This window comes from Mustelus asterias, chromosome 25 (assembly GCF_964213995.1).
Source record: "Mustelus asterias chromosome 25, sMusAst1.hap1.1, whole genome shotgun sequence".
Classification (NCBI taxonomy): domain Eukaryota; kingdom Metazoa; phylum Chordata; class Chondrichthyes; order Carcharhiniformes; family Triakidae; genus Mustelus; species Mustelus asterias.
In genome coordinates this window covers 38821432-38833537 of record NC_135825.1, presented here as the reverse complement: position 1 = coordinate 38833537, position 12106 = coordinate 38821432, and the positions used below count along the sequence as shown (strand labels likewise).

Sequence of the window (12106 nt, the reverse complement as noted above, 5' to 3'; positions counted from 1 at the left end):
GGATAGGATATTGGTATGTAGATAGGCTGGAAAATTGGGTGGGGATCCTGGATTCAGGATTCAATCCTGGACTGGGGAGCGGCGCGGGCTTGGAGGGCCGAAGGGCCTGTTCCTGTGCTGTATTGTTCTTTGTTCTTTGTTCTTTGTTCAGGTGAGTGGGAATTCTGTTCACAAACAGAACTTATAAAGACACAAACTCAATTTACATGAATAATGGTTGGAATGCGAATACTTACAACTAATCCAGTCTTTAAGAAACAAAACAATGGGAGTGGAGAGAGCATCAAGACAGGCTAAAAAGATGTGTATTGTCTCCAGACAAGACAGCCAGTGAAACTCTGCAGATCACACTATTTGTAACTCCCACAGTTGCGTGGACCTGCAGAGTTTCACTGGCTGTCTTGTCTGGAGACAATACACATCTTTTTAGCCTGTCTTGATGCTCTCTCCACTCCCATTGTTTTGTTTCTTAAAGACTGGATTAGTTGTAAGTATTCGCATTCCAACCATTATTCATGTAAATTGAGTCTGTGTCTTTATAAGTTCTGTTTGTGAACAGAATTCCCACTCACCTGAAGAAGGGGCTTAGAGCCTCGAAAGCTTGTGTGGCTTTTGCTACCAAATAAACCTGTTGGACTTTAACCTGGTGTTGTTAAACTTCTTACGGGGATAGTGCCAGAGGACTGGAGAGTGGCGAATGTTGTTCCTCTGTTCAAGAAAGGAAATAGGAATGACCCTGGTAATTATAGGCCAGTTAGTCTTACTTCGGTGGTCGGTAAGTTAATGGAAAAGGTCCTGAGGGATAGGATTTATGACCATTTGGAAAGATGCAGCTTAATCCGTGATAGTCAGCACGGATTCGTGAAGCGTAAGTCTTGCCTCACAAATTTGATTGAATTCTTTGAGGAGGTAACTAAGTGTGTAGATGAAGGTAGAGCAGTTGATGTCGTATACATGGATTTTAGTAAGGCGTTTGATAAGGTTCCCCATGGTAGGCTCATGAAGAAAGTAAGGAGGTGTGGGATAGAGGGAAATTTGGCCGATTGGATGAGTAACTGGCTATCTCATAGAAAGAGTGGAAATGTGCTCTCAAACAGTACAAACAGACAAAACTTGATTTTGTCTGTTTGCACTGTTTGAGAGCACATTTCCACTCCATCTGATGAAGGAGCAGTGCTCCGAAAGCTTATGGTATTTGCTACAAAATAAACCTGTTGGACTTTAACCTGGTGTTGTGAGACTTCTTACCGTGTTCACCCCAGTCCAACGCCGGCATCTCCACATCATATCTCATAGAAGACAGAGGGTGGTGGTGGATGGAAAATTTTCAGACTGGAGACCAGTAACCAGCGGTGTACCACAGGGACCAGTGCTGGGTCCTCTGCTATTTGTGATTTTTATCACTCACTTGGAGGAGGGGGCTGAAGGGTGGATCAGTAAATTTGCTGGTGACACCAAGATTGGTGTAGTAGTGGATGAGGTGGAGGGCTGTTGTAGGCGCAAAGAGACATTGATAGGATGCAGAGCTGGGCCGAAAAATGGCAGATAGATTTTAACACTGAAAAGTGCGAGGTGATTCATTTTGGTAGGACAAATTTGAATGCGGATTACAGGGTCAACGGCAGGGTTCTGAGGAATGTGGAGGAACAGAGAGATCTTGGGGTCCATATCCACAATCTCTGAAGGTTGCCACTCAAGTGGATAGAGCCGTGAAGAAGGCCTATAGTGTGTTAGTGTTTATTAACAGGGGGTTTGAGTTCAAGAGCCATGGGGTTATGCTGCAACTGCAACAGGACCTTGGTGAGACCACATTTGGAATATTGTGTGCAGTTCTGGTCACCTCACTATAAGAAGGATGTGGAAGCATTGGAGAGAGTGCAGAGGAGATTTACCAGGATGCTGCCTGGTTTGGAGGGTAGCTCTTTTGAGGAAAGGTTGAAGGTGCTAGGGCTTTTCTCTTTAGAGCGGAGGAGGATGAGAGGCGACTTAATAGAGGTTTATAAGATGAAAAGGGGGATAGATAGAGTGGATGTTCAGAGACTATTTTCTCGGGTGAATGTAGCTGTTACTAGGGGGCATAACTATAAGGTGGGAGATATAGGAGGGATGTCCAAGGTAGGTTCTTTACTCAGAGAGTGGTTGGGGTGTGGAATGGACTGCCTGCTGTGATAGTGGAGTCGGACACTTTAGGAACTTTCAAGCGGTTATTGGATAGGCACATGGAGCACACCAGAATGATAGGGAGTGGGATAGCCTGATCTTGGTTTCGGACAAAGCTCGGCACGACATTAAGGGCCGAAGGGCCTGTACTGTGCTGTACTGTTCTATGTTCTATGTTAGGTGGATAGTTCATGCTAAATTCTACGAACAGGCACCATTGGAGTGTGGCGACTAGGGGATTTTCACAGTAACTTCATTGCAGTGTTAATGTAAGCCTACTTGTGACGCTAATAAATAAATTTAAACTTGTAAACCCAAAGTGCCAAAGTAAACTGCCTTGCCAAAAGCTATAAGCATGAGGATGACTCAAAAGTGGCTTTCTTGCACCATCAGGAAGTGACCGAAATGTTAGGGATGCTCGTCACACCCCAAGGGTCACTAGTCATGGAAATCGATTGGCAGGAATGCCACCACTGGCATAATCATGAGTGGGAGCATTGGGGAGATGGTTAGGAATGTGGGTGACTGGCTGCTGCCCCAAATTCTAATGTGGAGCAAGAGGAGGGTTCTTGCTCCTACTCGCTTCATGTCAGGTTAGTAAAATACCTTTTAACGATGTTTTTGGAGTTAGTCCCTTTAAAACCATTGACTTAGCTGCTCTGCATCTGACAACACTGAGTGGTACATAGGTATAAGCTGCTGCCAGATATCAATCAATTTTGAGAAGCTCCTTGAAATCAGGATTTCGCTGTTGCCTATGCAAACTGGGGCATAAAGCATGCATAACTGAAAGATCGAATGTCATACATCTGGTATGGGATGAGCAGATACACACTATACTGGTGCCTTCAGCCCCCATTTGAGCTAGAAAAGGATGGGTGCTAGATGATTTATCATTTAATTCAAATAGAATTAAGTTAACCTTACAGAATCAATTAAAACCAATGGACTTCCTGCATTCTGATTCTGATTAAGCTGCTGTTAAATTATATGATAATATCCTGAACAAATTGAAACTTGATTTTTCAAGATGCATTTCCCTTTAACTTTTGTCTTGTTCAGATAACCATCTTTCTTTCCCTTCTTTTGTGAAACTCTGGAAAGCCTCTGAATTGCCAGCGGATGCGGAGCTCCAGGAAAGGATCAGAAGTCTGGGATACATATTTGACCGAATATGGATTTTCAGACTCTCTGACCAGAAAGAGCTTGAAATAAAACACCCTCATTTTAGTAACTGAGGACAAATGGAGTCAAGTGTATTAGAATAAAAACAGTAACTACACGACAGAGAAAAAAGGTTCATTATTTAAAAATTAATTCATGGGACATGGGTGTCGCTGGCTGGCCAGCATTTATTGCCCATCCTACTTGCTCAAGGCCAGCTGAGAGTCAACCACACTACTGTGGCTCTGGAGTCACAGGTAGGCCAGACCGGGTAAGGACGGCCGATTTCCTTCCCTAAAGGACATTAATGAACCAGATGGGTTTTTCCGAACATCGACAATGGTTTCATGGTCATCAGTAGATTCTTAATTCCAGATATTTTTTATTGAATTCAAATTCCACCACCTGCCATGGCAGGATTTAAACCCAGATCCCCAGACCATTAGCTAAGTTTCTGGATTAACAGTCTAGTGATAATACCACTAGGCCATCGCCTCCCATGATGTTCAAATCTCATGATTTGAGAAAAAAAACATACTTACACGGAATTTTCTGCAGTTCATTCATAAATTTCTCTTTCAGCTTCTCAAAGACATCATTTTTCCCTTCTCCAGGGCCCCCGGCTTCTGTTGAGTTGTCTCCAGTGTCAACAGGCATCATGGTGGTCGTGGCGATGGGTGCCACCAAAGCCTGGGGATGGGTTGCCCTTAGCTTCATCTTGAAAAGAGCTAGCGGGAGAAAAAAAAAACAAATGCAATTCATCAGCATTCAATCAAATATACTTTTGAGTCACGAGATCTTAAAACTAATATAATTCCTTCTGATGACTTCTTTGTCACAGTTTGTGAATAATGCATTGACACTTTGTTAGACTCAGTTATTATTTAAAACAAAAAAGAAGAATAAATCCTGATGCAAGTAGCAATTGATGAGTTCTACCGGAATGAATTCTCATTAATCAATGAAGCAGAGAAGTTGTATATAGTGGAAAGTGCGCCAATATTGTTCCACGCACCATGAAGCAACTGCATCTATCATAACTGATGCGATTTCATTTGTAAATCTGAAAGCAAAAATTTTTTTCAAATTAAGATAATAAACCAAACCAAGGTTCCTTACACTATCTTCTATGTTAGCTATAGATCATTAAATTGTGCACAGTCAGTATGCAATGTATTCCCACAATGATTTCTTCTTATATCCTTCCATCCTCTGTCAGCCAGCAGTTCATCTCCTTTCATTTTCTGCCAACAGGAAGGATGGCTGCACAACTTTTCTTCATTTATTCTGATTCTTGGGCCATCTTGTGCTTCAGCGAAGGTAAGAATAGCTTGAAGCAAAATGACAGTGTGGGTGGCCTTTAGACCTTTTACTTCCTGAATCAGGGTTTGATGAGTTAGAATGCCAACTGACATGCTGCCTTGAACTCACAAGTGTGGAGAACATGGGAAACTATAACTATAAAGTTATGAATTCTTCAAAAGCTCGAATCTGATCCAATTAGTGGAAATTGGTGATATTTCAGCATTATCAGCTAAAAAAAATAAAATAATACACACAACTTTACCCCATGAGGCTGAAATGTTGCTACACTATTCATTTTGAGAAGGAAATTGGTACATATCCAATCAAAGTGTCCAACGAAAGATGAGGAAACTTCAGAATCAACTTGCGAGAATTCATAAACTCTGTCCAGAAAACACTTTGTATCTGGGGGGCTTTATCTAACATAAAAACCTTGAATGTCAATCCAAAGAGGACATGCAAATTCATTGGTGAATGCCTTAACGCCTGAAGCCATCTTCAGGAGAAATCTTGACTATAAAATGAGAGAAGCATTGAACCTTTGGACTGTTGAGCAGCTCCCGGAGGGTGGGGGGCGGGGGGCGGGGGGGCGGGGGGGGGGGGGGGTGGTGGGAGGAGCGGTGACAACAGCTCAGGGTTCATATAATGGGAGAAAAGTGAATTATCAGACAAATTGCAGAGCAGTGGTTTCATGGCCTATGTTATAGGCTTAGATATCTTTGCTTATGACGTTTAGATTTATCATAAAATGTTCAATGCTTGTGTTAACAATGATGAAGCTGAGGTAGGAAATGATTTGTTGTGCTTCAGGTTGGAGCCAAATCACAAATTTGGACTGGTTCGCTCATTCGCACTGAAGGCTTATTTTGTTTGAAAATTCCTCAACGTCACAAGAATCACAGAATGTAAAGACCGCGCATATTGTGGTAATAGTTATGAGCAGAAGAAGGCAAAAGATAGCAGACCCATTTAACCTTCAAAGATTTGAAATCACTCTCCACATCTGAGGATTGGATTGTCTATTCACAACAGATCTGATAAAGCTGGAGTCAAATTCATTGATACAGTTTTTCCATCTAATTTATGGCTGGACAACCATGTGCAACAAAATTCAATGAAATGGGGCTCAAATGCTTATATAACAACCCTTATCATAAAGTATACAGATTTAATGCAGCTTATTTATATTTCAATAACTCTGGACTGATAAATAAATTGAAAATGAATTGAAAATGAAGAAAGTAATACAAATATAATATGATTATATTTCTCAGAAGAATTTATTTTAATATCCTTTGACATTTCACCCATTGCTTCATTTGTCAGTTAGGATTAAAATGAACACTGCATATCCCTTTTTATGATTTACAGAAGAATATAGCTTGCAGCGATAAAAATTGGAAGGCTGCTCAACACTAGTTCTTTAAAATGTTGAATTCATTACTGGCAAAATACAATTCCACCATCCTGGTGTGTTATTGCATAATATTTTTTTAACAGGCGCGACAGTAACATTAGCAAAACTAAGTTCTGATTATATCTCCATAGTAACAAATATTGAGAAATCATTTTGGTCCCTCTTTACCACAGGTACTCTAACTATCCTTTCTAAGATCCAGCTTTCAACATGTCTAGAATATTATATAAACTACAATTTTATAGAGAGGAACATATTGGTAACTGGGGTATTATATCTTTAACTGTTGGTTAAGAGTGTCATACTAGAATGTGGATGTATGTGACTAATACTTCATTGTTGTTGGGTCAAAATTCTGGAACCTATGTAACAACATTGCGGGAGTATCATCGATACCTGGACTGCATCAGTTCAACAAAAATATGCATCATCTGTGCTATCTTTGCAGGACAGGGAAAAGAGTGTGTGCCGCATGGAAAGTCAAGTGTTCAACTGACCAGATTAATCAGGTTTGACTGCATTTCATTAGAATATTCACCAGAATTCGATGAAACAGTGCAATGATAATAATCTCCCACTGAATGTCAGTAAAACAAAGGAGCTAGTCATCAAGGAAATGTAGTGGAGGACATGCCCCTGTCTACATCAAAGCTGCCGAAGTGGAGATGGTCGAGAGCTTCAGGTTTCTAAGTGTTCATATCACCAACAACCTGTCCTGAACCCTCCATGCCAACATTGTAGTTAAGAATCCATGATTCTATGAAAGCCCACCAACACCTTTACTTTCTCAGAGGGCTCAGGAAATTCGACATGTCCTCTACAACTATTTCCAATTTTTACAGCTGCACCATAGAAAACATCCTGTTTGGATGTTTGACAAGGCCTTTGACAAGGTCCCTCATGGCAGACTGGTGCAAAAGGTGACGTCGCATGGGATCAGAGGTGAGCTGGCAAGGTGGATACAAAACTGGCTTGGTCAAAAAAGATAGAGGGTAGCAGTGGAAGGGTGCATTTCTGAATGGAGGGCTGTGACAAGTGGCGTTCCTCAGGGATCAGTGCTGGGACCTTTGCTGTTTGTAATATATATAAATGATTTGGAGGAAAATGTAACTGGTTTGATTAGTAAGTTTGCGGATGACACAAAGGTTGGTGGATTTGCGGATAGCGATGAGGACCATCAGAGGATACAGCAGGAGAACTACAGAGGATACAGTGGAAGAACTAATGTCGGGGGGAGTTATACAATAAATGGCAGAGCCATCAAGAGTATAGAAACACAGAGGGACCTAGGTGTGCAAGCCCACAAATCCTTGAAGGTGGCAGCACAGGTGGAGAAGGTGGTGAAGAAGGCATATGGTATGCTTGCCTTTATAGGATGGGGTATAGAGTATAAAAGCTGGAGTCTGATGTTGCAGCTGTATAGAACACTGGTTAGGCCACATTTGGAGTACTGCGTCCAGTTCTGGTCGCCGCACTACCAGAAGGACGTGGAGGCTTTAGAGAGAGTGCAGAGAAGGTTTACCAGGATGTTGCCTGGTATGGAGGGTCTTAGCTATGAGGAGAGATTGGGTAGACTGGGCTTGATCTCCCTGGAAAGACGGAGAATGAGGGGAGACGTAATAGAGGTGTACAAAATTATGAAGGGTATAGATAGGGTGAACAGTGGGAAGCTTTTTCCCAGGTCAGAGGTAACGATCACGAGGGGTCACAGGCTCAAGGTGAAAGGGGCGAGGTACAACTCAGATATCAGAGGGACGTTTTTTACATAGAGAGTGGTGGGGGCCTGGAATGCGCTGCCAAGTAGGGTGGTGGAGGCAGACACGCTGGCATCATTTAAGACTTACCTGGATAGTCACATGAGCATTCTGGGAATGGAGGGATACAAACGAATGGTCTAGTTGAACCAATGAGCGGCACAGGCTTGGAGGGCCGAAGGGCCTGTTTCCTGTGCTGTACTGTTCTTTGTTCTTTCTTTGTTCTATATAGATCAGTTGGAGACTTGGGCGGAGAGATGGCAGATGGAGTTTAATCCGGACAAATGTGAGGTAATGCATTTTGGAAGGCACAATACAGATAGGAAATATACAGTAAATGGCAGAACCCTTAAGAGTATTGATGGGCAAAAGGATCTGGATATACAGGTACACAGGTCACTGAAAGTGGCAATGCAGGTGGCGATGGTAGTCAAGAAGGCATAGGGCATGCTTGTCTTTATCGGCCGGCGCATTGAGTTTAAAAATTGGCAAGTCATGTTGACGCTTCATAGAACCTTAGTGAGGCCGCACTTGGAATATAGTGTTCAATTCTGGTCACCACACTAGCAGAAGGATGTGGAGGCTTTGGAGAGGGTACAGAAAAGATTTACCAGGATGTTGCCTGGTATGGAGGGCATTAGCTATGAGGAGAGGTTGGAGAAACTTGGTTTGTTCTCGCTGGAACGACGGAGGTTGAGGGGCGACCTGATAGAAGTCTACAAGATTATGAGAGGCATGGACAGAGTGGATAGTCAGAAGCATTTTCCCAGGGTGGAAGAGTCAATTACTAAGGGGCACAGGTTGAAGGTGCGAGGGACAAGGTTTAAAGGAGATGTACGAGGCAAATTTTTTACACAGAGGGTGGTGGGTGCCTGGAACACGTTGCCAGGGGAGGCAGTAGAAGCAGATATGATAGTGAGTTTTAAGGGGCGTCTTGACAAATACATGACTAGGATGGGAATAGAGGGATATGGTCCCCAGAAGGGTAGGGGGTTTTAGTTATGTCGGGTAGCATGGTCGGTGCAGGCTTGGAGGGCCACAGGGCCTGTTCCTGCGTTGTAATATTCTTTGTTCTTTGTTGATCTTTGAATTTTCCACTTCATCAGAAATATCTGTCTGTCTGACTGACTCTGATCTGAACTGGTTTCTGGCAGAACTTGTATTGAGTAACTATCACCAACCATCCAATTTATTGGGCTCATTTGATCCAACTTCCTTTTTCTTCATGAACCTCTGAAGGTGGAACATGATCTACGCGTACAAACCTAACCTTTCCACCATCAAAGATCTTGAGCAAATATGGGGCGGCACAGTGGTTAGCACTGCTACTTCACAGCTCCAGGGACCTGGGTTCGATTCCCGGCTTGGGTCACTGTCTGTGTGGAGTTTGCACATCCTCCTCATGTCTGCATGGGTTTCCTCCGGGTGCTCTGGTTTCCTCCCACAGTCCAAAGATGTGCAGGTTAGGTTGATTGGCCATGCTAAAATTGCTCCTTAGTGTCCTGAGATGCATAGGTTAGAGGGATTAGCGGGTAAATGTATGGGGGTAGGGCCTGGGTGGGATTGTGGTCGGTGCAGACTCGATGGGCCAAATGGCCTCTTTCTGCACTGTGGGGTTTCAATGATGACTTCTATGATGTCCAAGGTCCACATATTTTCACAACTCTTCTCAGTAACCACTACGATAATGATTTTTCACTCCAACCTTCCAGTTCAATTTTAAAGGTCTTTCACTTTACCCCATCATGACTCTTTCTGCCTGGATTGTTTTCCTTCTGTTGTTCTAAATGTGGCTTCAGCAATGAAAATCTTACTCTAGGCTGTCTTCTAAGAATCAGTTCAGCTGTTATTCTGCCAGTAATAATGTGAGGTTTGTTATGATAAATAAACAAAAAATTCACCAGTTTGTGATTCAATGACAACTGATGGTTCTTGCAATTTGTATCCAGCAATTTCTGAACAAGAGCTTGCCTAACAATTTGTACTATCGACGCTGCTCCATTTGAAGCAGGATGATATGTTAGGGCTCCAGTGTATTTTACCCCATTCGTTCTCATAAATTTTACAAACTCCTCTGAGCAAAACTGAGATCTTTGTCAGACACGATTTCTCCTTGAAACTCATAAACAGTAAACGAACTACACAAAATGTCAAGTTTTTTAAAAGACTTGTCCTAGTCATCAGAAACTTCTCAACCCGCTTTGAATGACTATCGATCATAATGAATGCCCTTCAAATCTTGCAATGTCTATGCGCAGGCTCTGCCACACTCTGACCGGCCATTTCCATGGTTGCAAAGATGCTGATGGTGGCTTCTTTTCTACAGCTTGACACACTTCAAACTGTTTCACTCTCTTCTGTTGTGATCCTGGACTAAACCCCCATGTTTTTGCTATGATCCAGATAGGGACCAATAGGTTAGGGCGACACGGTAGTACAATGGTTAGCACTGCTGCCTCACAGCACCAAGGACCCGGGTTCAATTCAGTCTTGAGTAACTGTCTGTGCTGAGACTGCACGATCTCCCTGTGTCTGTGTGGGTTTCCCTCAAGTGCTCTGGTTTCCTCTCACAGTCCGAAAGACATACTGGTTAGGTGCATTGGCCATGTTAATTTCTCCCTCGGTGTACCCGAACAGGTGCCGGAGTGTGGCGACTGGAGGATTTTCATTATAACTTCATTGCAGTGTTAATGTAAGCCTACTTGCAGACAAAATCAAAGCCCATTTCTGCATTCAGGCAGTAGCTAAGGTGGATACTGGAGACTCTGAATTCAAAATAACCATTAGTAGCTTATGATCAGTATTGGTTCTGAAACTACAGGCATACAAGCTTCTGACTCCAAAAATCAAAGATAATGCTTCACGTTCTATCTGAGCATAATTTTGCTCCCTGGCACTGAGGGTGCATCAGGACAATGCAATTGGCCTCTCTTCACCATTATCAACCATAGCACCCATTCCATATGGATAGGACTCACTCACATCACAGGAATCTTATCACCTTTCACGCCGATGGGATTTTCTGATCCCACTGCAGTGAACAGAGGTTTGCCTGGCCGCCAAATTCTCTGACCTCGCTGCAGTGAGAGCGTAGTGTGAATGGTAGGTAAGATCGTGCCTTAGTCTGTGACATTGCAGTAATTTGGGACTCGTGAGAGTATAAATAGCATTTAAATTTTAAATTCACTAAATCTGGCTGCTAAATTATTTAATTAGAATACACATTTCCTTCCATACGGAACATACTGGTAATGGACAGTAATAGAGCAAAATGCATTCCGTCCATGACACTTACAAAATTTGGTTTATCACCCCTTGGAAGATTCCGGGGGCTGAAGAAACACCAAATGGAAACCAATGAAACAAATAAAGATGGAGGGTGCGATCTTACCTGCCATTCACACCACGCTCCTGTTGCAGCGAAGCCAGAGAATTGGTGGCCAGCCAAATCTCCATTCACTGTGGCGGGATGGGAAAATCCCGCTGGCGTGAATGGTGGTAAGATTCCGATGTCAGTGTGTAGTCACAATCAAATATGATTTAGACTCATCATTCAATTCAAGTTGTAGATAGGCAGTTGTCAGGTCTAACTTTGAAAAAGTCTAGTCACCTGACAACAACATGAACAGATACTTCACATTTAGCAAAGCATTGGGTGGACACATTGCAGTACCTTATGATCCCCGTGTGTTCTTACACTACCATGTGAATTTGGTATCCCCACTATGGGAATAGATCAATTACTCTGATTTACTTTAGAGATAAGTTCTCAGATTCCTAGTTCTTTCTCTATTTTCTCTTTTAGAGCATTGGTTAGTGGATGAGGACTACGGTAAACTGGTCTTGCATTTCTCTGAACCTAAACATTAGCCATGTATCATTGAATTAGTTGTCAGTTTCAGTAAACTGAGGGCACTTGACAATCATATTGTCTTGCCTTGTGAATTTCGCTTCTATGCAAGAAAGCTCTTTCGAATTGAAGTTCTACTGTTCAATTTCTTCCAAGGTTGGTGTTTCACCCTTCACTATGATAATGGACAATTTTGCACGTTGCCCTTTGTATGTGACTGAAACAGACAAACTTTTCATCATGGGGATATTTTTTCCTCCATAACTTCCCAGTCTACGTGTGATTTCTCCAGTTGATGTTCATTCTATTTCTCACAGCATAGTGATTCAGGAATCCTGCTGATTGATGCATCCATGTTAGACCATATGACTATCAGATAGGAGCAGAATTAGGCCATTCTGCCCATCGAGTCTGCTCCACCATTTAATCATGGCTGATATGTTTCTAACCCCATTC

General features: G+C 42.6%; 1 protein-coding gene across 1 annotated transcript in view; it reads right to left on the bottom strand.

Moving 5' to 3' along the window:
* The window catches only part of LOC144511898 (synaptotagmin-B-like), an 832296-nt gene that overhangs the window by 171859 nt on the left and 648331 nt on the right, over positions 1-12106 (bottom strand). The window contains exon 3 of the mRNA XM_078242331.1: positions 3867-4052. Coding sequence (XP_078098457.1) covers positions 3867-4052 — 186 coding nt within the window. The remainder of the gene's footprint in view (positions 1-3866; positions 4053-12106) is intronic.